The sequence below is a fragment of the Passer domesticus genome, chromosome 4 (genome assembly GCF_036417665.1).
Source record: "Passer domesticus isolate bPasDom1 chromosome 4, bPasDom1.hap1, whole genome shotgun sequence".
NCBI classification, from domain to species: Eukaryota; Metazoa; Chordata; class Aves; order Passeriformes; family Passeridae; genus Passer; species Passer domesticus.
Window position 1 is genome coordinate 66,490,101 of NC_087477.1, and position 26,307 is coordinate 66,516,407.

The following is a 26,307-nucleotide window of genomic DNA, read 5'->3' on the forward strand; positions in this document are numbered from 1 at the left end:
AGGCTGAACACTTCATTGAAAATCTCATCTCTTCAGAAAACCTATATCCATTCTGATAAGGTTCAGCTCACTAATTTTAGCTTTACTTTATTTTATTTTATTTTATTTTATTATTTTATTTTATTTTATTTTATTTTACCCTGTTTTAAGACTGAGAATTCATGGAGCAATAAAGCGAAGAGCATTTGTCAACAGCAAAAGCCTCAAAGACGTCCCTGCTCTGAACTTCTCAAATATCTGACTACGAATGATGATCCTCCTCAGACCAAACCAGCAGAGAACAGGAACAGCAGCAAAGAGAAATGCACCTCCAAAAGGAAGCCCCATCTGCAGTCTCAGACAAATCATCTGCAGGGTAGGTGTGGGACTGCAGAATACAGCTTCGGAACCAGCAGTAATGCTGGGAAGCTGAAGTACCATGGTTGGGAATACCCTCAATACTTCTTCTGTTCTTTGGATTAGTATTGGAAATCCAGCATCTCTTCTATGTAAAGAGAATTTTAAAACAGTATAATGAAGCTAGAATTAGTTAGCTATCTGGAGATACTTATTCACAGAGAACTGTACCACTAAGAAATCATTATACCCCTAAACAAGTTCGGCAGGCCAGTTCATTAGTGAGCTTCTTTCTGTTTTGCTGGAGTAAAACTGAGGGCATTGTTAACCTGCCACATAGCCCGTAAGAGACAATAAATAGTGCTCTCACTGCTACAGAGAAAACAATAAATGTGTCATTCCTATTAAAGCTGGAATGCTGGTTTGTAATTTTATTTTGTAAATAGTTGAGAGTTTAGATGCCATCCTGATCTTTCTCTCTCATTTTTGGATTTTTTATGGTCAAAACTAAACACTTGTGTTGACTTTTAGTATCCCCTGATGTGTGAAAAACTGATCTATATTACAAGTAGCTTCTGTGACAGAGATGCAAGAACTTAAAGCCTCCTCTCTCACTTTCTCTCCCTCTCTTTCCCACGATAAAGGAAAGCTGTAAAAGCTTACGAACCCAAAGGGAGCTTTTTAAAATTATTGCTACTTTAAAATACATCTATGTATTTATGTTGACCTGGCATCTGGAAGGCTATGTCCCTATCCCAGACACATCAGTGCCAATCATGGATGCCTCCACTAAAGTTAATGGAAGTTGCCTATCTGCAACAGATATCAGGATGTGACCCTAAATGTGTTGTTTGGTATTTTCAAAGCAACAGTTGTAAACTGTTCTTCTTTTCCCCTCCCTCTTTCTTGCATTTCAGCCTCTATCAAATCTGTTTTCTCATTCTGCACTAGGAAGTATAAGCAAACTTAATAAAAATAATATTCCCTTCCTGTCACTCAATATTGTTCTTGCAGCTGTACATTCTGACATCCTAAGTATGGGTTTTCCCCATTATGCTCTCAAATTATCTGAACAATGTTTCTCATAAGAAGGAAATCCAACTGCCCCTAAAGGTTCTTTATGCCAACTGTCACTTCTTCTGGATGGCTTCAGCAGTCTGCTTTTACAGCAGAATCCAGACTGAGCTCTACATGTGAAACCTGAGTCTGTTACTGCAATGGTAATGAAAAGCAGAACTGCCAGAAGTTACAGGGAGCTTTTTCAACACTGTTGGATGTTAAGGTGATAAGGTGCATCATGTATAACATGCTCTATGAACATATATATTATACCCATACAGAGATGTATGTGCACACAAACATACATACAGATTATAAAGTCTTTCTCTTCAGATCAGAATTACTTTTTTATCCCCAGCTGAGCAGTTGTGTAGATTCAGTTCAAAGGGTCTGGGCATGCTGAGCTGCGGAAACAGCATGGAGGAGAAGTTAGGAAAGTCCAAAGGGACATATAGCTAAAAACTGTGCTTAACAGATGACTGTGATTTTAGTGGTCTTGCAGGTGAATTTGCAGGCACAGAGAAATTACCTTCTTTAATTTTCCTGTGCTTTAATTTACAGGTTTCTGAAATGTTTTTTCAGCAAATTTGCCTCATACACCAATATATAACTTCAATATCAATGGATTTGCATATAATGCAAATACAAGATTATAATGCTTTCAGCTTGGACAGTCAATTCATGCAGAATCAACCTTGCAAATTTAACTGATATTTGCACACCTGCAGTTATTGGTTCATAGATTTAATCAAAAGTACAAGAAAATTGGCTCTTTCTGTTTTAAAAAACTATCACAGATAGTTTTCTGAGATTTTCTTTCAAATTTGGGGAAAGCTCACAAAAGATGAGTCAAATGTTATTTTCCTTTAGGGATACTGTTGGAAACATATTGCAAACCCACAGGAACGTCCACAAATGCATTCATGCCAAAGATCATCTATGGTTTTGCACTGAAATTTGCCCATGAGGAAATGTAGTTCTTTTGAACCTGAATGTTTTCAATTTACAGGGACAAGTAACTTGATGTGAACTCTTTTTAATAAAAAAAACCCCACTACAGTAGACCTTGAAACTCTAATAAACAGGCACCATGGAAAATGACAGTGTCTTGGCTAAATATTTACACTATCAATAGCTGTATGTGAGTATGAATCCTTTGCAGAAAGAGTGTTTGGTCAAGCTCTTGCCTAGCAATAAGAAAACTGATGGGTGTTTTGGTATGCGAACTTCTCAGTGGGAGAGCTCAGTGATATCTGCCTAAAATTAATACATGGGAGTGTGAGATAATGCCTTGGTTCTGTGCCCATCTCTGGCAGATTTGCACTGTGCCTCAGTGCTTCAGAATTCAATATGTGTATATTCTGATATGGGATTATTCTGTAGGACTAATAAGAGTTAGAAAGAGGCTTTTTAGAGATGTAAATAGCTTTACACATTCAGCTTCCTTAACTTAAATTGGTTAAGAGTGTGCAGATTTTTATTTAAAAAAAGAAAGGAAAGCATTTGTATAAAACTTTATTCCAGAGCCTTGCTGCACTATCTGTTTTTTGGTTTTTTTTTAAGCCAGTTTTACCTCTAGGTAGCCACAGGCAAACATTCGTATTCCTAGATGTATATAAATTACACACAAAGATGTGTCAGGTTATATTCAGTTTTACTGCACCTGGTGTAATGCACAAATCAGTGGCTGTGCTGGACCAGACAAATAACTCATTGAGGTGCATCTCCTCACTCCAGCAGTGACTTCTGAGGAAGGTGAACCTGAGGTGAACACCTGAGCTCATATGGGGAGGAGAAGAAACAATATGCAGCTTTTGAGAATTAATTTTTGAAAACGTTATATTACTTCAGGAATGCTCTAGAGCATATAAAAGTAATCAATTTGCATATAAAATCCCTTAATGTTGATGGGAGCTCCAAGCCTGTAATGAATATGAAATATGCAGTAGTGACACTCTGGACAAAAGATCTGCAGTGCAGGAGTGTTCAAGGGGAACATTTTGTCTTAAGTAATTAATCTGCAGAAGAGATCCCCTGCTGTTGTTCTTGCTACAATGCTCTCTGTGTTTAAAACATCAATCTAACTTCTGAAAAGTAAAATTTGCAAGTACTGTAATTTTTAATTTTAAAGGCATCTTAGTTGTATTACAGCATCCTGGTTCTTGGCTTGCTCTGAGAATATACAATTTTGCATGAGTAAAAGCTGCAAAGCTTACATTTTTATAGCCAGAGCTTTGTTTTTTGCGTATGTTGGGATTGTAGTGCTGAGAGCTTCAACCCCATTTTTAACCATCTGTGACTATGTCCATGGTTTGTCATAGTTTGCAGCGTAATTTGTAAAAATTTGGACTATAACTGGTTGGACTCTGGCCTCATAGAAACAACCTATTCTCAGTGCTGTATATAAAATTCTATCTTGTAGAAGTAAAATTAACTGAATATTCATTACGTTCTGTTACTTTGTAGTTATTCTGCTGCTCCTGTTTCCAAATGAAACGTGAACTATAGTCGAAATTAACACTGAGAGAAGTTAGATTTTCACAGTGTATCCTGTAGAGTTCTTCATTGATTTTTAAAATGTACCAGTTTTCTTCTGAAAGGTTCTTGTCATTTGCATTGTGTACTGTATTTCAGAGATACAGTAATTGATGTAAATGTTGAAATCTAGGTGCCCTTTTAGTACTAGTAAATAAGGAATCAGGATGAGTCTATCTATCTATCTGAGATACACTGAAATGACAATTGAACTATCAGAGCTTGGCCCTGACTGACTACCACATGATCCCAATGCCAAAGTATAAAGAAATGTTTACAGTATACTTTACAGAGTGTTTAAATATTGTTTTCTTTTTTTCTTTTAATATTGTTTTCTTTTTTCCTTTAGCCAAACCAACGAGTTTATCACTTCCATTGACACCCGAGTCACCAAAGTAAGTATTAAAAAGTGCAAACATTTATAAAAGGGAGGGGGTTTCAGTAGATTTTGGCTACAGCAACTCCATTTCAGCTTGTTTTTATAAATGTGCCCTGTCTTCCAGTGATCCCAAGGGTTCCCCATTTGAGAACAAGACTATTGAACAAACCTTAAGTGTGGAACTCTCTGGAACTGCAGGTGAGAAATGCAAAATGATGGCTCTTTAAGCATGGCTTGTGTGTGTTTACTTTAATATACCACAGGTATGCTGAGATCTCACAGAAGTCTCCAGTAGATTCACTTCAATGCAGTTCACCATTACTTTTTTATCCAGCTACCTGAGAAGAAAGGTGTTTGAAAATATGACTCCAAACCTACACAGGAGAGCATAATTTCTGAGAAAATATGAATGAAACTATTTATCTGTTGTATTTCTCCATTTCCCTATATATTTGTGTATTGCTGTGCACCATCTTTCAAAGACAAACTCCACAGCATGGTGTAATAGATGCTACAGGTGTAAAAGTTATGTTATTCAGTCTGTCTCCAGGCTGGTCTAGGGCTGTACATGACTGCATGTTTCAGTGCTTTGTCATTTCTAGATTAATATGTCACAAATAACAGCTTTCTCCTCTACCACTGAACAACTAATTGTTCCATAGCTTAGGTAATTTTTAAAAGTGGTATTCATTTTGTATTCCTGCTTTTTCTTTTTCAGCCATTAACACACTTCACACAACCTCCCTTTATCTTCCTCTTCCTTTCTGATCCCTGGATTTGTACCTTTTGAAGCTTTTTAGGATTTTTTTTATCATGTAGTGGTTTAGTTTGTACATCACCCATTTAAGCATTCATTTAATTCGCCTGCTCTTCTTTTGCTGAAGTCAATTCCTTCAGACTCAGATCTCTTTTATAGCATTCCTCTGAACTCTGTTTTGCCTCTGTTTTCTTCAAGTGTCCAGAACTGAGCACAAAAGAACACATTGAGCTCCACCTGACCTATTGCCAAGACTATTTTCTTTCTCAGTTGTGTAATATTGAAAAATAAGAGAGGTACTCAGCATGTGCTTCTCTCAGGAGAGCAGTAGGTTGTAAACTATCTGATCTCTAGCATTGAAGGGGAAGGGGTGTATTGCAAAATATGTCTTTGGGTACCACAAATTAGCTTGGTGCTCCTGAATTCAGTGGCAGCAGGCCCAGGCTAGGTTTGCTAGGTACACTGGGCTTTCACCTTCCTACAACCATCATTGTACTTTTCTAGAAACTTTTTCATTAGTTCAGCACTAAAACATGAACACTTCCCTGCTGACTCCTGGAAGCCTGCAGTCTTAATTGTTCCTCTCATGGCAAAAGGAAGTGTTCTTCCTACACCTCTTCATTTTGCAAGACCAACAAAAACATGGCAAAATTCACTGAATGCAGGAGGATAATCCTGTTCAGTGCCAATAAGTGAAGTGAAGTGAAGTGAAGTGAAGTGAAGTGAAGTGAAGTGAAGTGAAGTGAAGTGAAACATGGAGAAGCCTCTTCCATCACTACTGGACAGCAAGTCTGCACAAGGGTGCCCATTTGTAAGCACATGGATAAGTCAGTGCTTAGTGCTGCCAAAAGAAAGGGGCAGATGAGGTGACTACAGCAGAGTGGTACAAGCAGCCGTTGAAATCACTGAAGGAAGCAGTGTTTTCTCCCAGCCAAAAAGTCAGCAGCCTGCTTTTCCCATCAGCTGACTAGACAGAAATTGGGAGTCAGTCTGACCCCTGGATAGTCCTCTAGTACTGCGTCCATAGTGGCAACAGGAATGGGCTTGGTATTACCAAATTCATTCCGCTCCATCAGCTGTGCACAGAGGAGGAAACAAAACAGCTCTGTAGTTGCTTGGAAAACATAATCAGGAGAACTGGTGCATTTAAAAAAAAGCAACAGAAGCTGAGAAACAGCACAATTGGCCACATATGTAAACAGGAATGCTCTACTATGATTCTGTGATTTCTTTTCCCCTCTGGAAGTAAAAGAAGTTAGCTAGGAAATAACCTGATCATATTCGGGAAGAATAAGTATTGGAGTGTTGTGTGGCGAAGGAACTGGGCAGTGTTACCAAGCAGGTACATAATGGTGACTCTTGGACTCTTGGACTTGCTCTGGTCTTCAAAATGCCTGGTGAGGAGATTTCAGGAGATCATGCAGTAGCTCTTTTAATCTCTGCCTGCATATACACACAGGTTTTATTTTTATATTCATGTATGTATGTAAACCCATAAAAATATGGATGTCTTGCTTTTTAAGTAATTTGTACTGCAGTAGTTTTGTGTCCTGAGTCTGCTTGTGCTGGAAGCAAAGTACACAACAGAAACAGCCTGAAGTACTGAAGAACTTACAGCGTATGTGTGTGTGTAAATCATGGCAGAGTTGGGACCCACTTCAGTTTAAAAAACAACCAAAAATAAAGTAAGGGAAAAAATAGTGGCAGTAGTGATTAATAATATCTTGAAGTTCTTTAGTGAGAACCCTGGCAACTCCAAATTATATCCAGATAACCGCATTGCTCATTGTCCTTATATAGGGCAGCTTTCACCACACAAGCACTATTTATTATAATTTAAATAGGAGTTACCTTGATCTCAGTACTGAATTGAAAAGACCATTAGCAGTGCTGCTTGCACTATCGAAGCACAAAGTATTTTAATATAAATAGCAACTCCCTTGATCTCTCTGCTGAAAACAACATCGCTTCCCTCACTGATGAATTAACTATGGAGCAGAAAAATAAATAAATAAAAACATTTCCCACATGAGCCATCAATCTTCGTCGCACACACATTTTGGATTCATGTATCTAAAGTCAAACTGAAGCCATTCTCTTGCCAGTGCTATATCTTGCTTTACAGCAGATTTGTTAGTAGTCATGAGTGTAACTTTGTCCTCCCTAAAACTGTCAAAACATGAATTTGTCACATTACAAGGAACAAATATTCTTTGAAGTGTTTTCATGCCATACATAAGAATTCTTTCAATACACTTTAAGTAAGTGTCCTAACTCCATTGCTGTATAAAGTCCTATCTCTTGAAGCTGATTATTTTGGTGTTGTTCTAAGGAAGCTGGACCAGAACATCATGATATGGAGGGAGTCCTAGGTAATGCTAATGCAGTGAATTAAATTCCTGTATCAGATGAGTCTTTATGAGTAAGAGACTCGGAAGAGGTGCATCTCTGTCTCCACAGCCATCTGCATTGCCAGTGCTTTGCTAAGAGGCTGTGGGCTTGAACCTCTCCAGTGTCTTCCAGAAATTTGGGATGGTTCTGTGTCACCTCTTTCCTCTTTGTTAGAAGTCAGAACGATGGGGGAGGGTCGGGCAGGGACAGACAAGACTATGCAAGCACGGTGGGGTGGGAGGATGACTCACATTTTGGAGGTGGCAGTGTTACTCCTGGCAGTCAAGGGCTCCTCAGTGATTGTTTTAGGCTTTTGATTGTCTTAGACAAACTCCTGAATGCCAGATGTTAGATAGCATGGCTTCTAATTAATCTCTCTCTGTTCCCTGTGTCTTAAACCCTCACACCTAAATACTCAAAGCCACCATTTCAGTACATGAAGTTGGTTTATGTGCTTATGGCTTGATCAGTAACTAGAAGACTATTTCCACACTCTTGGTAAAAAGTCTCTAATTTGATACAGATCCCTATAATTTATTGTAGTGTAAAACTGCTCACTGGTCTTGGGGAAAAATTTGATTTTTCTGAAAAGATGGCAGAAAAAGCTATATTTTCTGTCATCAGAAAAGCTGATGTGCACAATCAAGTTGAAGAGTGGTTTGGAATTTGACCAGCGTTGAAGGTACTGATACCCTGCTATTTGCCCACCTCTAGATTTGTGTTACCTCTTACTTGTCAGAGCAAATACTTAAAATCTGTCATCTAAGAACTTCTTTGACCTTAGAATGATTTCTGATAAAATGAGAGGTGAGATGGAGAGAGTTGTCCAGAGGGAATAAAATCTAGTGAATTATTTGATGTTTTCAGGCATCTGTATTTATTCTCTCCAGCACTGACAACAGGATTATACTGAATATTCAACAAGCATGTAGTTTTTTATTGTATGATGACTATTTAATTTTATTACATTTTCCTAGCTTCTGCAATCTAGTGCCATACAAACACTCTTCTTCTACTGAATTGAGCTGTTATCTTGTGGTCAGTTTTTAAAGTGGCCTTAAATAATGTTTGCCTTGACAATCCATTTTCAAACTCAAAAGGTATGAAAGAATTCATTTTCAATGCCTCTCAAAAGCACATGTAGAAAGGTTCCAGGGCTGTGTTCCCCAAATGACACTAATTATCAGCCCACTCAAAACACAGCAAACATCATCAAACATTGGAATGCTGAGTTACCGAAGAGATTTAGAAATATCTGTGTCTGTGTAAAACAGTATTGAAAATCAGTCCTAAAAAGTCCAGATGTCACTTTTAATGCAAAGGCACTCCCCTAATTTCTGCTGATCAACCGAGATGAGCTAAATGAGTTACACTACAAGTTTTTTTGAAGTGGAGTTTTGGAATGTATTAAAGTAGTTTTACCCTCCCAGAGACTTTCTGGAAAGAAGTTTCTTGGCCAAGGTGGCAGAGTTGGCACATATGCAAACACCTTTTGTTGCACAGACATGGGGAGGATGGTGCTGCTTTGCCAGCAGTGCTGGCAATTTGATATATGCTGTTTTCTAGCACAAGATCACGGAGTGAGCTCGTAGTATATAGACAGAGCAAGGCAAAGTGCAAACATGCCATTTACCAAAGCTATTCAATTAAGGAAAAGTCCCTACAAAGAAAATGGTTTTATAGCATGTCATGAAAAAATACTTGCCTTTTACTTTAAAAAGAAAAAAGACTGTTTAAGGGGGATGATTGTAGAGTATGTACCACTTCTAACAGATTTGCTGTGCAGAAGTACATAAGTGTGAGTGATGTAGAGGTACTTGTTTATTATAGAGCACATTTCAATGCAGTAATCATAAATATTGCTAAGGTTGTGCTCTGTTGAAATATGACCTACATACTCTTGATTGTTTGTGTTACGTGATTTGTCTGACACCCATTACATTCTGGGTAATGGCAGCCATTTGTTGCTGTGCACAGCAGGCTCTTTTGACAAAAGAAAATAGGCAGCAATAAAAAAGCTATAGTCTGAATTACATTCTGCACAGCGCTGCACTGCTGAGAGTTTGTGCAAGTGTGTTAACAATGCTCTGAACTGCCTCTTGTCAGCCTTCAGCCTGTAATGGCCATCTGTCCTTCCATAAATCTGTCAAAACCTGCTAAGTTCAAGAGAGAGTACAGAATATACTTTGTACTGTCAATGCCTAAATGTACACATTGGGGAGAAATCAGTGTGTGTGAAATAATCCCGTGGTTAGAGAATATTGTAATGCCGTTGATGTGGGATCATGGCCCTTGGTGAAGATTACCAGGGATTAGAGTGAAGATGAGCAAGTGTGCAGCCAAGTGGTTTTCTCAGAATTCACAATTTGGAGATGGGTCAGGGGGCACTCTGGAGGTGGACTTGGAGTGGTGACGTGTATTCAAAACTTCACTCCCTCCTTCATCGCCCAGTGTAGGTTTGTTCAAAAGTTAAATGAACATTTTCCATTATTTATCTGTTTCTACTTGTCTGTGCACTTCCTGCTTCTGCTAAAATCCAGGAGAAAAGCCAGGATGCCATGAGGAAGCCCTTTCTTAGGCTGTTCCAGCCCTGTTCTGCCAGCAAGGGAAGTGCCAGTAAATTTAGCTCAGGCTGTACTTTCGTGTGGGTTTTTTTTTTTTTTGTGTGTGTTCCCCCTTGCCTTTTTGAAGATTATTGGGCTCTTTCTCAGGTTTCTGGAAATGTTATACTTGTTTTACTTACTTATTTCCAGGACAAGCTTTAAAGACGTGGAATTTGAAATAAGATTTTATTTTGAATATTGGATTATCTCTGGGGTTTCTTTGACTGAAATTTTTAAATATACATGTTCATTGTGGAGTGGTTGTATTTTTGTTTAATTCTTTCTTTAAAACTACATCCAAAAACCCAGTAAGTATCCCCAGAATTTCTATGGACTGTATAATTTCACGTGTAAAAGTGTAATTTCAAATTTTTTTTTTAGAAAGTTGTTTTATGGACTATTTGTTCAATCTGAGCCTGAAGCTTTAACTTTGAAAGTATTACTGCAGATTTTTGAAGAGGACTGTTCTCTTTAATATTAGCAAAAATTCAGGTAGTCAGAAATACTTGTCAGTGAGGAGGTGCATAAGGTAAGAAATAATTAGGGCTGTCTCAAGTGACTGGGAAGAAGAAAGAAAAAATTGAGGACTTAGAGGAAATAATTAAACAGTAATGACTGCACAATTTTTTTTTTAGTATTAAATTTAAATTTGGGGTAACTAATGTTTTAGGTGCCATAATCTTTGCCTCAGTTTCCTTGAATTTTGTGGTATTAGGCAAAGTATTTGCATAGCCACGGGTAGCTCATAACCATTTTTTCCAGACATTCAGACAAAATCAAGCATGTCTCTCACATCAACTATTCATGCCTTGGTACTTCTATTTTCTTATTTTCTGAAATAAATTCATTGCAGATAATGCAATGGGACTCACAGTCTCCATTTATGCTCCTTAGGGAGCACTGTGCATTGATGGACGCTTTTCCTTCTTTACAGCAAAACACTGTAAAACATGTTCCATTTGCATTGATCTGTTGAGCTGTGTTGCATGTTTAAAAATACAAACCAGAGCTCTATAACCATGTTTGAAACACACATTTCCTGTAACTCTGTCTGCCCTCTCTTTTCATTCTTGCTTAAGAACTAATGGAAAGCTCATTGCTTGGGCTAAAAATATTCTTGGACGGCATGAGCCTCTGGATTGCTTAGTCTGGATTGCTTGGTCTGGATTACCTTGGAGAACTCCCTGATCTCCATCTATTTTGTTAAATTTTAAGCATATAACTAAATTATATTAGTGTCAATTGGACAGAAGCAAATTTTAAACCTAATACAAAATACCTTCCTGAAGAGAAATTATTTCCTCACCAGTGTCTGCTGTTTGCTGTTACTCTGCCCTGTTGTCTGGGATTATCCTTCTGTAATTCTGAAATTCTGTGATTTCTATAGAAAATATTGAAAGTTATACTCTATCCTTATAAAAATAGTGGGAAGATGCTGCTTCAGTTCCCAGGCTTTACTGGAATGTGCTTAGTCCTTCCTGCAATTTGTCTCCTCACAATGATACAATCTATTGCAGTTATTTATATAATCCTGTTAGTTAGCAGTATATTTAGTCACTGAATACTAATCTAGTACTAATACGAACCCAATAACTAATATTAAGATGTACCTGTTTCATTTTGACTCCCTGCTGTATGATTCTCACCAAGATTTAGTTCTAAATGCAAGGGTTCATTACACTTGTGGTTGTATTATTGTTCATTTGGGTTTCAGCTGCAGAACCACATTTAAGGCAAAATGTATTAATTACGCTCAAGGAATGTATTAGACATATATTCTCAATGGTTTTTTTAGTTAATGAACTCTGGACACAAAGAGTCATTGCCACTGAGTTAGGGTGGCTGTATTTCATTGCATTTAAGTTCTGCATCCTTTGGTACCACTCATTTATTTCTCTTGGCTATGCTTTTATCCAGATTCTTCTTTGCCAGGTTCTTTATGTTTTTGATGGTGCCAGTCTTTTGACTTTTCATTTTTACATCAAAATCTATTTTGTATTTAACAAAAACGTCTTTGGTGTTTTATCTCTTGATCTTTTCTATCAAAACCTACAGAGAGAGGGGCGGATGTCATGGAGGAAGGGGAGGGGCAGAAATTATGCTGGAGACTGATGGCAATGCATTAGTATTGTTGCTATTGTTGTTACCAGACCTTTGGCAGTTTTATTCTCAATATTGGCAGTCTTGAAGTGACATAAAATGGGTCTTGCTTTGTATCTATTTTAAGAAGCATATGAGCCACCTTTATAAACATTGTATGTGTGCTTAAAAGCATTCTGTACCTCCTTTTACTCCCTGTAGGCCTAACTCCACCTACGACCCCTCCTCATAAAGCGAACCAAGATAATCCTTTTAGGACTTCACCTAAACTGAAGTCATCATGCAAGACTGTTGTACCACCTTCAAAAAAGCCCCGCTATAGTGAGTCTTCCAGTTCTCCAGGAAATAACCCAATCAAGAAGGGTCCAGACCAGTCTGAGCTGTGCACACAGCTTAGCAAGACTACAGTACTGTCCAGTGGACATGAGGAGAGAAAGACAAAACGGCCCAGTTTGCGGCTGTTTGGTGACCATGACTACTGTCAATCTGTGAATTCAAAATCGGAAATACACATGAAAATATCCCAGGAACTTCAGGACTCCAGACAACCAGAATTTAAGGATTCTTCACCTGGGTGGCAGTGTCAGATTTGTTCTTCTTTAGAACAAGACCAGTATTTCAAGAAAGAGACTTTACAGACAAATAAACAGGGATCCCATGGTAATAACAGAAAACAGCTTCAAGACCAGGAAATTCGGGCTGAACTGAATAAGCATTTTGGTCACCCCAGCCAAGCTGTTTTTGATGAAGAAGCAGATAAGAGCAGAGAACTAAGGGACAGTGATTACAGTAATGAACAATTCTCCAAACTACCTATGTTTATAAATTCAGGACTAGCAATGGATGGTCTGTTTGATGACAGTGAAGATGAAAGTGATAAACTATGCTACCCTTGGGATGGGACACAAGCCTATTCATTATTTGATGAATCACCTTCTTGCTCTTCTTTTAACTCTCCATGCAGAGATTCAGTGTCTCCACCCAAATCCTTATTTTCTCAAAGATCCCAAAGGACACGCTCTAGATCAAGGTCCTTTCCTCAACGCAGGTCTTGTTCCCGTTCTCCATATTCCCGATCGAGATCAAGGTCGCCCTGTAGTAGATCCTCTTCAAGGTATGGTGCAGCAAATTCATGTATGATCATTGTAGCTAATAAGACAAACAGCAAAAACAGTAAGAAACTTACGGGAAAGAAAGAAAAAAAAGCAAGAAAAAACTTAATCCAGTGCAACTCATTCTGTTGCTTCTCAGCTGATTATCTCTGAAGGTTACAGGTTTGCTAAAGAAACACTTGTTTCCAATGTCCTTTGAATTTGCCAGGTTTGCACCTTCTGAGCAGAGGCAGTCAGGTCAGAGGCAGAGCAATTGATGAGAGATGTACCCAACTAACCTACCGCATTGTCTGTGAGCTGCCTGGTGCCAATCTTGCTATGGCCTCTATCAGATGGAGTTGACAATGGCTGACTGTCTGCTCTGTGTTAGCCTCAATAAGGAAAATTACTGAAAGGCCAGGAGGGGAGAAATCACTTGAGGCCCCTTAGTTGACTAGGAGATTGCAAACTGTCACTGGAAAATCCCACCGGTAGCTTAGAAGAAATTGTAAGTTCAGGGAAGAGGTAGAAAATGGTGTCAGTAGACTCAAATGGAATGACAGAGGTGAATGTGTTTCTTCCTGCAGATCTTGTTGCAATTGTGAGTCCAGCCACTGTAGACACCGAGCATACAGAAGTTCTCCCTTAGGTGGAAGATCGCGGTCCAGATCACCGTGCAGTCGCAGACCCAGGTAGTGCCTTCGGCCTGCATTTGGTATGCTTTGCAGCTGTTCCTCAGGAGATCACTGTAGAATCATATAGGCTGGAAAAGACCTCTGAGTTCGTTGAGTCCGACCTTTGGCTAAACACAGCCACATCACCTAAACCGTAGCATGTCCACTCATTTCATGGACACTTCCAGGGATGGTGACTCCACCAATTCCCTGGGCAGCCCATTCCAATGCCTAACCACCCTTCCAGTGAAGAAATTCTTCCTGGTGTCCAACCTGAACCTCCTCTGGTTGGAGTTTGAAGCCATTTCCTCTTGTCCTTTCTCTAACTGCCTGGGATAGTAAAGCATTCCAGAAATTGTATTACTAATATTACATTCACAAATGCAGGTGCTTAATTTGATGACTAAGTTGTGTTTCCTAGATATGACAGCTATGAGGAATATCAGCATGAAAGGCTGAAGAGGGAAGAATACCGCAAAGAGTATGAAAAACGGGAATCTGAAAGGGCCAAGCAAAGGGAGAGACAAAGGCAGAAAGCAATTGTAAGCACTGTAAAGATAACTTTCATATTGAAATAGATCTCTGTTTCTTTTCATGGATTCTAATGCTAGAATTCAGACTTTATTTCTTTTTTATAAAAATACAAAAATTTACTTGTGTGTATTTCTTAATATTTTTCTTTTTTAGCAAATATGTGTTTTCATAATAATTTCTGTTTTGGTGTGACACTACTAATTTTTTCAGGTTCTGTAAATTGCAACACTCCAAGTTTTTCACACTGAACAGATAAGAGAACTTACTAGAGAAAGGGGTCATCCCAGACAGTAGACTAGTAGAAGAGACCTAATCTATTTCTTACACAGATATATGAGTGAACCTGCCTTTTATACTGTATTTCACCCACAGAGATATGCAAAATAAGGATTCAGGTGATATACCAATTGCTGAACTCTCAGAGTGGCTGTAATTGTCTATACAAAGGGTGCAGGCAACAGAACTCAAAACTGGGATCCAAAGACTTGGCTTGAATTATGTTTTTTTCAGTGTCTGTGATTTGGTTAATTTTTTAGGTTATTCTTAGCAAAATAGTCTGAAGATGAGATGCAATTTAGCACTGGCCCTCTTGTAATGAATATGCATTATTTAATTATTTTGTTCATCAGTGTTCTTTATGAAACAACTGAAATTCCTGAAGCAAAGAAAATAACCCATGTGGGAATAAGCAGCTCTCTTGGCTGTTGTAGCAGTAGGACAGAAGGAAGAATGGCTATTAAATGGAGGGGTGGCGTTTTCCCCTTTTGAGTTCCCCATTGGCAACTGCATTTTGATAAATTCAACTGGGAGCTGCTGTAAATCAGTTGCTGTAAAAGTTGCTAAGCCCATTTGGTGGCTCACCTTAACATTTTGATTTTCTCTGTCCTGCTCTTTCCATTCAGTTGTACCTGCACGGCTGCTCCGGCTGTGCTCTGGCTCTTGCATGACCTGGTACAGACCAGGATACTTCATCTTTGTTCCCAGGTTTTCCATTAGTGCTCTGTCCAGAGGTCACAAAAATTAATAGGTCTTTTTCCCAGTGACATTAGTGGACTTTGTAGCAAAAGGTGATTTGTCACACACTTGGCAGCATTTCTCCTAATGCAGCTACAGAACCAGGAGTGTGTAGAGATTGACAGAGACTGGCATAGTCTACAGCAATGAGGAGTCCTGGGAGTGAACAGACAACTTTATGGTCTGTTTTTTGTCTCTGTTGTTCTTAGTGAGCTTCAGCAAATCATTTCACTTTTCTCCATTTCACTGTCTACAAAGGGTGGGTGATGGGTATATTTTGTAAAGCACAAGATTTAGAGCTATAACATGCTCTGCTGTGCTGCTCTGAAGCACAGTGATGGCAGTAGAATAATTTTGTTTGGCTTCAGACAGGGCCATATTTAAGTCAATTGTTGCAGTTAGTTTCAAATATCTGGCTTCCATCTGCTTAGAGATGAACACTACCTTCCAGCAATCGTAACTTACACTTGCTGTTCTCTCTTAGAGCTACCACAAATTAGAGATTCAAGTAGACTTCTGTCATGGGTGTATCTTGCTACTTCTCAATTACTGTACCTTACCCATATAAATAATCATGAATCCTGCTGAGGAGGTAGAAAATTTGATTTAGTTTAAAACAAACAAATATTTGGTAAGTAGCTAATCAAGAGAAAAGGAAAAAGGAAAGAAAAGAAACTTAAAAAGCTCCAGATATGCTGCATCATACTGCATCAAAAATTCTAGACAATTCAAAACCAAGGTTGAATTTATTTTCTTTCTAAAGTGATAATTTTGATTATAATTAACTTAATTAATGGAATTATTTATGAATAGACATAAATAAATCAAAACGAAAAATAAATATCAATAAAGAGACAATGGCAAAAAATCTAAAATCCAGTCATCTGTGTGAGTTCTGCAGGAAATGTAGATTAATTCATATTAACTGCATTATCCAAAGTCTGCCAGCACTTTTACTTTAAAAGTCTGTATTGAATTGTGCTATTTTATATCCCGTGAAAGCAGGTAAGGAATAGGAGACAGCAGGGAAAGGGCATCTCCAATCTCATGAATTCAGTGACAAAATTTGTATAATTTCTAGCATTCTCTGCTTTTTTTCTTACGCCTTTTGGTTTATGGGTCTCTTTTTTGTTACTCTTTTCAATCTTGAGGGACTCAACTCATTTATTGTTCAGCCACAAGAATGTCCTCTCTTTCTTTCCTTGAGCTCTTTCCACAGTCCCATAAATTTAGATTTCTTTGCTCTCTGTATTGGGGAATTTTTTATTTTCTTTCTAGCCCATTCTCGTGCTGCCAGATCTGATTTATGGCCACATACTTGCAGATACTCTTAGAAGAATGGCCCAAAGATTGGGCAGTACTAATGCCTCAGTTATTACACAGGGCAGGTGACTTTCTTCATGAGAAGCACTGCTCTGAGATCTGAAGAGTTAGTTGTAGAAAGGATGCACAGTAAAGGAGCAGAAGTTGTTACAGAGCCAAAAGTCATCAGGTATGGTAGAAGCAGAGTCTAGAATTAGTCTCTGTGGGACAACAGGTATGGAAAAGCTAGGAAAAAAGAAATGAGGGGGAAAAAAATTAACATCTTTTAATCTGTCAAAACCATATGTGAAGGAATGCCCTTTGATTGTGCAGCCAGCTTGTATTTTGGCAGATGTGAAGACACACTGAAAGAATGCTGAGGAGGCTTGTTTTAGAAGCCTGTGGTCATGTTCTGTGGCACAAGCATGTTTGAAAGCTGCCCCTTCAGTCTTGCACACACCACCTTCACCGTAGAATATTCAGAACTAGAAGCCGGGATAGTGTTTTCCTGTATAGATTCCTGAATTCCTGTCTAGACTTATAACTAGTATACAGTGGATTGACTTCAAAAGGTACTGTGATATTCTTCTCATCTTCTTTTTCTTCTTTCCCCCTCTCCAGTTACTGGAGGTTCAGTGCCTTTTTTGTGGATTAAGTTCTTAATTTTGAACAGGCATGTCTGAAAAATACAGGGTGAGGCTACAAAGTACTTAGACAGTTAAAAAAATATTTTTCTTGGTCATTCGTTCATTCATTCACTGATTTATACTTTTGATTGTGATTCCTTTCCTAACTGACCAAATGTTAGCACAGTTTAGTTTGATCTTGTTTTGTTTTATTTCACTGGGTCACAGGTTGGTTGTTTTTTTTTAATGGATCCTCACTGAACATAGGAATGGTCTGCCACCAAGACTTGCTTAACCATGTAAGCCAGATCATAGTGGAGACACATGGACTATGACTTGAGGAGTACTGCGGGATAGCAGAGTCTACTCAGTGCTTTGTAGAAACTGGGATCCAACCCCCAACCAGGGCAGACCACAGTGACTTGCTAAGAGGCTTGAAGGCCCTTCTTTTCTTCTGATACACTCCAGGAAATTTCTGAGTTGTGTGGGGTTTTTACTCCAGCAGTTCAGTAGATCATGTGGCAAATACTTTCCGAAGCATGGCACCATAAATAGTTAGCACATTCCAGTTCTGGAGTCACTAGCTGGTGATTCCTCATTGATGTGGTGCACCAGAGCTGGAGGTTAAGCTGTCTGGTGAGCTTAACCTCGGTGTTGTGGCTCTCTGCTACTCTGCCACTCTGGCCATGATAATGACTTACAGTCAATCCTTTGTGGAGCTCATTTACTGTGTGCACTGGCTACTGCCAAGAGGTATAACAAAAACAGGTTATACAGAAGTAGAAAATTACAATTAACATTACTACTTTTCATTCCTAAACGCTGGCAGCCTTTATGAGACAAGTATCGAGAGTCCTGGTCCCAGAGAGCTTAGAGACATAAAAAGATAAATGTACTGTGAGGCCACTGTATCAGAAAGAAACACATGGTTTCAAAGAAAATAAATTGCTCTAAAACAGGAAGGCAGGAGAAAGGTGGTTTCATAAATGAGTGCCTGCCTTCTCAAAAGTCTAAAAACAGAGTTAGGCTATAGTACAATGGATTTCCACTTATGAAGGATTCAGTGTATGTTGTATACTTAATTTTGATGTTTTGTTGTTGCTAATTTTGATGGCCTAGATCCCAGATACTCTAATTTTGCTGTATATGTTTCTACTTAAATTTTGAGTTTTACTGGTCCATCATTATTTTTCCAGCAGTCACCATGGAGTGTATCTGAATAAGATAATAATCTTGTTTGGTTTTTTCCTCCAGTTTTTGTGATTTTTACTTTCTCCATTCATACTCACATACTCACAGGCCATACTAATTTTTCTTTACTCAATATAAGGAATTTTTTTCTCATTATTATTACATCAGAAGCTTAAGCTTTAGTGGCTTATTTCCACCCATAGCATTTCTGTTTTTGGAACTCTGTCCAACCAATCCCATTACATTTTCAAAATGATATTTGGCCTTCAGCTGTAAGGATAAAAGTCTTCATGGCTTAAAGTCTCTACTGGCAGAGAAGTCATTTGGCATGGGAGACAACATAGACATGGAGTGTGTACCCAGCTAGACACCTGTGCTGGAGTGAGCAGCAGAGCCTTAACAAGCCCATAACAGAACCCAACTTTAAAATGCTCCTGGATTTCTTCTCTCAGCTTCACATAAAGCATTACCTGGCTCTTGGAGAACTAGGTATGCACCACAGACATACAGACAAAAAGTGGTAGGAAAATGGGAACAGCAGCACCACAGGCAGGCAAAGATAACAACTGCTGGGGGAAGAAGTAAAAAAACCCGAGGGAAAACTAATAAATCTAATGATGAAATAATTATGGAATAAAGACTTAGGAATAAGGAAGCACAAAGAAAATAAAGTTTTGGAGGAATCCTTTGCAAGACAAAAAAATCCTTAGCATCAGTCAGTATTTAGAGGATGAGTGGTCCCTTTATTGACCCTTAGATGTGTAAGGTGGATCCCAGTCTTGTTTTCTCATATTCTAATTATTTTTATTTTCATGTTATTATTTTCTCATTATTCTAATGCTTTAGGAATTTCATTTGAGACTTAAAATACTGCTTGTCAGTCCAAAATTTTCTGCCACATCTTTCTTTTCAAATGTTTTTGCTGTGATGAAAAACGAGCAAGATCATGAAAGAAGACAGACATGTTAGGTCTGAGGGAGTTGGCTGGATTATTCTCTTCTTTTTAACCTGGCAGAGCAAGGATGCACACTTAACACTTATGATGCAAAATAAATCGTGTGCACTTTAGGGAGGGAAATATGAACAAGTAGCTTCTGGTGTTTCCTGCAGGTTCCCTCTGCCCATACGAAGTTGAGAAAAAAAGTTTTTCTCTGTCCTTCTCTAGGTTTCCAAGTCATCTATCATATCGTCTAACAACTGCAGTAAACATTTTACTTAGTATGCCCATATAGCCTTACATATGTAACTTATATCAAAAAAGGTCCTTAATATTTAGAGGTGTGTTGCAATCTTCTTAGGCTTCTATAGCTCTTATTATTAATGGGAATAAAACAAAGGCATCTCTGTGAATATTAATATTCATAGTTGCTTTAAATAATCCAAAATTAACCAAGGCAAAGAGATTGCTGTGTGAATCCTGTGTTCTGGGGTATCTTATTCCATCATGGCATTCTGCTTAAAAAAAATACTTGAACCCACCTCCTCATATGTGCACACTGGAGGACATATGGTGCATTTCAGCTTTAAGTTTGAATTTCCTTAATTTTGCAGGTTTAACTTATTCCCTTAACAGTACTTTAACAGGCTTTTTTTTTTTTAATTGTTCAGTTTTGGTTTATTACAGTTGTCTTAAAGGCATATTAGAGATATAAAGGTTATTAGAGGGATAGAAGAAGGAAAAATTGCACAGGCATGCAGACAGACTTATGGAAGAGTGTGCAATAGATATTTCCATCACACTGTAATATAACAATCTCCATGTCAGTGAGTGAAACATTATGTTTTTTTCAGTTGAGATGTATTATCTCAGCTAAAGTATATTAGGCAGTCTGCTGCGTTATGTTCTGCTCCATCTGGTCAGCCATTTAGGTTCAATAGCAAGTATCAATGGAATTGTTTCTTATCAAGTGCTTCAGTGCGGTTAAATCCTTGATTTGGTAAAACAGTCTGAAAAAGTAATTACTGTGCATATGCAGATTTTCCTGTTTTTGAAGTTTATAGCACCCAACCATAGTGAAAGTAAGCAGAATTAGAATGGGGAAATGGAAGAAATGCAGATTTCTGTAGCTGGCACTCTACAGTCCCTGGTTCACAGGAGCCCTGCCCAAACTCCTCTGTCAGGAAGGTCAGGGCTGTGGGCTGGGACACAGTGGAGACAGAGATAAAAAGGAGCAGCTGTCTGGAAAGTACCCGTGTGCCCTAAATGTATGGCTGCTCATGACCACAAGTCCTTCTTTTAGCCACACTAGCTTCTCCAAACTGCACTGCTATGGCAGAGAACAAGGGCAGCTTTTGGACCCTGTATTTTGGAAGGTGTAACATTTAAGAGTGGATGTGTCTGTCCCAGCATGGTTACAGAGGACTATCAAGGCACTCACCTTGGTTCCTTACGTAATCAAAAGAGGCAGTAGTTTAAAGTGTCTAAATGAGATCCTTACCAGGTCCCCCTGATTAAGAAGAGACTTTGGTAGAGCAACCAAGGACTCCATTGGGCTGACCAGGGACCTGTAAGGGACACAGGTAATTCTTGTGCCACTCCTTACTGGGTAGGGCTTTAGGGTAGAAATGTTTGATTCTTGATTCTCTGTTTTCTGCAGTTTTAAACTTTCATTTCTCAGGAGCTTAGATTATTAACTGGATCTTAGCCCCCGAGATTTGTGAGGCCAGGAAAAGAGTCAGTGAAAATAGTTTACTGAATGTGCTAGCAAGAAGGAGTTTCGGTTGGGAGACAAATATTTTAGTGTTGGCTTCCTACTGCAGGAATTGTTTATTTATTTTGCATTAAATAGTTCCTGAGAGCAAAGTGCTCTCCTGGGAACAGGAAGACAAGATTTCCAGCACCCCAAACTAAGAATTCTGATGGTCTCTTTATCCATAATGAATGCTCAAACAAGTAAAGAAGCTATAGCAATATAATTTCTGGTTTTACCTGTGTTTTGGTCTGATCTCAACTATATTGTCCATGGTCCAAGAGTGGCTGGTGCTTTATGCCTCTGTAGGGACTCCAGGAAAAGATACATTTCATGCTATATCTGAATTGTAACACTATAAACTACCTGTCTCTTCAGGCTAGAATGTTTCTGAGCAGGAACGCAAGTCTATATTTAGGTCCCTAGTGCCTTTTGCATTGCACAGTTGAGGTGCCATTAGCCTTTAGGCACCTCCAGGTTACGATAGTCATGAATTCTCAGCAGTCAGTGTAGCTCCTTCGGCATTCAGCACCTAAATTCTGCACAAGTCTCAGGTGCCAAAGTTGATGGTTTAAACTGACATTGCTCCACTGACTGACAGATTTACGCCAGCTGAGAATGTGGTGGTGGTTGGATTTATGGGACTGCTGTGTGGGTGTGTAAGGGATGAGCAGTAGGGCCAGTAGTGCCAGGCCAGAGGCAATCGGAGACAGGAAGGCTGAACACCCAGGCCATGTATAGCTGGTGCTTCTTTGCCCTGGTTACCTTAAGGTCAGTGTTTTAAAGATCTCCTTTTTCCATTTTCTTTTCTTGCAGCTCACTAAATGGCTCTGCCCTCAGAAAAGTGTTTATCCTAAAATTCATGAAGTGACTTTTAAAGGGTTTTCTAGTCCTTCCCTCATTCAGCTGAGCACTTGTACTAAGGAAAGAATGATACGACCACAGCTTGATTGTTATAAAAGTATCTGATGCTTTGTTCCAAGTGTTGAAAGAACATGCAGAAGAGATCCTAGCTTAAGGTCTTCAGTCAGGTGTTTTTTATTCTGAATAAACCAAAAGGCAGTGGTGACTGTGGGATATATTTTACTTCCTGTCATTCCCTCTGCAATATTTATTTTTAAAAAAGGCATATTTTGGACCCAGTCCTGGTTTCTGCTGCCATAGAGTTAATTTTCTTCTTAGTAGCTACAGTAGGTACAGCACGGTATTTTGATTTAGTGTTAATGTTGATAAGACATTGATGTTTTAATTATTGTTAAGTAGTGCTTACTCTGAATGAAGGAATTTCCAGTTTCCCATGCTCTGCCAGGGAGCAGGTGCACAAGATGCTTGCAGGGAGTATGGTCAGGGCAGCTGACCTGAGGTGGCCAAAGTGATATTCCATACCATATGGCATCATGCCCAGCATATAAACCAGAGGGAGTTGGCTGGAGAGGCAGACCACTGCTTGTGGATGGACTGGGTGTTGGTCAGCAGGTGCTACACTTGTTTCTTTGGGTTGTGTTCCTCTCTCTTCCCTTTTCATTACAGTTACTGTCCTTATAATTATTACTGTTACTATATATTTCTTTGGTTCATTCATTAAGCTGATTAGAATACAGGTGTTTCACCTTTTTCTGGTTTTCCTCCCTATCCCACCAATGAGCAGGGAATGAGCTAAGGGCTGTGTAGTACTTACGTTTTGGCTGGGGTGACAGTCTTAAAAAGTTTTCCCTCTATTTAAAGGTATGGATTATGGTGAAACAGGATTGCTGGATGAATCAGCTATTGAGTCATATGAGTTTATAATGTTATACTTGTGATACATTTTGTTATGTCTGTGGTATACCTGTGCAATTATTTTGTTACTTTATGCTAGTCTGCAACTAAGATGAGTTTTACTTGCAATTCTATACATGAATACAAGAGAAACTGAGCTCCTAGTTTGGAAGAGTTTGCAGTCCTGGAAGGGAAGTTGTAGAAAAGGTGAGAGGGAAGAAGGTGCAGTAGGATACAAAGGGAAGCATCTGTCAGTGCACAGAACAGCAACTGCAATCAGTGAACTCTTCCAGGAGCGCACCACCTGACAAATGCAGTGTCACTTAAATACCTTAGATGCTTTCCAGCAGAGAACTGTTTCATGTATGTGCAAGATGCAGTAGGCCTTCCACAAAAGAGTGTTTCTATAATTTTGCGTCCTCTGCAAATCCGTGTGTGTCTTTGCTTGCATGTATGTACAGGTTCATCTCTGTTACACATTTGTTAAAAGAACTCCTTCTGGTTGCTCTTTATCAACAGGAAGAACGTCGTGTGATTTATCTGGGTAAAATCAGACCTGACACAACCCGAACAGAACTGAGGGACCGGTTTGAAGTTTTTGGTGAAATTGAGGAGTGCACAGTAAATTTGCGGGATGATGGGTAGGAACTTTTGAGATTACTTCTTGTTTGAGAGCTGCCATATGTAAAAAATTATGGCAGTAAGATTACTGGTATGGGAGTTACCAGTATAAGTCCTGTGACAGATGACATGCTGAGTTCAAAACCTTACTTATTTTCTTTCATCCTTATTTATTAATCTTGCTAGTTGAAATTTCCTGTCCCAGAAATAAGTATTTAGCTGCATGACAGGACAATCATGCTGATAAATGGATGCAGTACTTCTGGCATTTCCACTGCTGGGTCTCCGGCAAGTTCTTGCTTTCAGGAAGGGGTTACACTAATGTGTGTTAACTCTTCTCAGCTTTTGTTCACAACTGTATTTTTCAATGGCAGAGACAGCTATGGTTTCATCACCTACCGCTATACTTGTGACGCCTTCGCTGCTCTTGAAAATGGATACACTTTACGCAGGTCAAGTGAACCTGATTTTGAGCTGTACTTCTGTGGACGCAAGCAGTTTTGCAAGTCTAACTATGCAGATCTAGGTAGGTATTTTGCTCTATGTGAATTGAAGTACATAGCAGGAGTCTTGTAACTCATGAGAATTTAAAGTTTACTTTTTTTTTTTTTTGTTTATTGCTGATACCATTTAAATTATTAGAGGGGTGTTGAAGAAAGTGTTTTTCACCTGCTGTAAGAAGTTTAAAAGTCTACTAATCGGAGCTGGTTTCTTTCAGATATTCCAAACTGTGAATATTCTTTTAAAGCCCATTTGCATCATAATCAAAAATAAGTGCCCAGTATTCAATAATACATTTCTAAGTTGAAAAGATAGCACTGCAGAAACCTGCCATATGCTTTACTATTTATTGCTGTAACTGTTTGATTCCAATACCTCACTTATGTATACGAGAGATAAACCGATGACAAAGTAGAGGCCTCAACCCAAAAACTTCATTATGATTCTTACTTTGATATGAGTTCTGTTGTAGATGGGCAGAATTTGCCAGGGGCACTCATTAAATACAATTCATAGTTGCTCAGGTTTGAAATCTAGAAGAGCTTGTGGCCAAATCTGACCCTTAATGTGGCAAAAGCCACTGATCTCAACTGGTGATTCTAAAATCGTGCATAAGCATCTATGTGTATGAAGGTGTCTCCTTGCAGGGCCTTCCAGTCATGATGTCAGAGACTCCAACCTGTGGACAGCTTAGCAATTCTTTTGGTGTTTACAGTTCCAATGATATGGGGTTTATGCATAGCATTCTCCAGCCCCCAGTATGCTGTGATAACTCCAATCCCAAGTGTGCCTGCTGGCTGTGACAGCTCACTTTGGTCTGTCTGACTCTTGCCTGGACAAAAATGTGTGATTCTGTCCTATGCACAGAGTCAGGGTGTGGTGCTTCTTCCCCTTGCAAGGCTTTTTGGAGAAGATCAAATTCTTCCAGCAGGAATACCAATGTTAAGTATATGCATAAAGAGACTATGCAGACTACCAAAACAGCCTCTGTAATATTACAATACAGGATAAACTCACCTCTTATTTAATTACCTTTTAAAATGTAAAGTATTCATTAAATGTTAAACCTTTCTTAATACCTGTATAAATAGACTAAAGGCATGGAAAATACTCTTTTCTGAATTACATAGCAAGGCACATTTTTGCTGTTGAATCTATATTAATCAGATACTGTGGATTTTTTTATGAATAAATGACCACAGTCATTAAAATCTCTCATAACCCTGTAACACAGTGCTAATGAAATCTTGCATGTGCTGCCCTCAGCTTTGTACAATGCAGGAAGTGAATGCAGATATATTTTTCCTAACCAATTGATCTCTTTTCAAAATAAATTATGAAGATTATATGCATTGTTCACAATGAATATGCTATAATTCACATCAGTGGTTAAACAGATAATGTAAAGCTAAGAAAAGCCAATTGACTGCTGAAGAGATACAACGCTGATGTAGAAAATATAAAAGGTAGTAAGGCATTTGTTGAAATGTAGGCTGATAAAAACAGTAAAACCAGATTAAAGTCTTGCCTTGATTTGACTTATCTTCAGCAATGGAAGCCAAGGTCATCTCTGTATCTCAGAAAATCTGGGGTTTAAAGTAAGTTGTCTGAAGGGAACCCTCTTGAACATTATTCATCACTGGGAGTATTCCCTGTCAACTCTCTCCATTGTGAAGGGATTCCCAGAGTATCTGTGAGCAGACTGTTTTCACTTTGTCCTGCTGACAGCTTGAGCTTCTGTACTTCAGACTGCATTCCCTGTATTTTGCAGAGTATCTGATAGAGGAGCATAAGGAAATGGCAGGATGAACTTTAAAATTCATGAGCTGGTACCAGGACAGAGAGAATTAATCAGCTTTGGGTTGAGTACAGAAGAAAGAAAACACTTGAAAATAGTAGTCAGAAGTTTAACACCTCTCCTCTGTGAGAAGATATTGTCTTAACAGAACTTGTAATGAACATTTAATGCGCAGTGTGTCTTATAGTGGTAGATGGGGAGTTCTGATTAATTCAACACAAGAAATGGCAAGAAAAGGGCACTCTCATAAAGGAGCTGTGACACAGGAACTGGTGAGAGTCAGTGTTAAGCAGGGTTGACTCCAAAAGGAAATTCATTGCTTGCAGCCATGTCAATAATTGTACTGG

The 26,307-nt window shown here is 38.8% G+C and overlaps 1 protein-coding gene across 3 annotated transcripts in view; it reads left to right on the top strand.

Moving 5' to 3' along the window:
* The window catches only part of PPARGC1A (PPARG coactivator 1 alpha), a 363,434-nt gene that overhangs the window by 332,517 nt on the left and 4,610 nt on the right, over positions 1-26,307 (top strand). For all 3 annotated transcript variants that reach the window (XM_064418508.1, XM_064418507.1, XM_064418510.1), the window contains 8 exons: positions 151-355; positions 4,280-4,325; positions 4,434-4,507; positions 12,362-13,274; positions 13,839-13,943; positions 14,347-14,467; positions 23,560-23,681; positions 24,036-24,187. In XM_064418508.1, the coding sequence (XP_064274578.1) occupies positions 151-355; positions 4,280-4,325; positions 4,434-4,507; positions 12,362-13,274; positions 13,839-13,943; positions 14,347-14,467; positions 23,560-23,681; positions 24,036-24,187 (1,738 nt within the window). The remainder of the gene's footprint in view (positions 1-150; positions 356-4,279; positions 4,326-4,433; positions 4,508-12,361; positions 13,275-13,838; positions 13,944-14,346; positions 14,468-23,559; positions 23,682-24,035; positions 24,188-26,307) is intronic.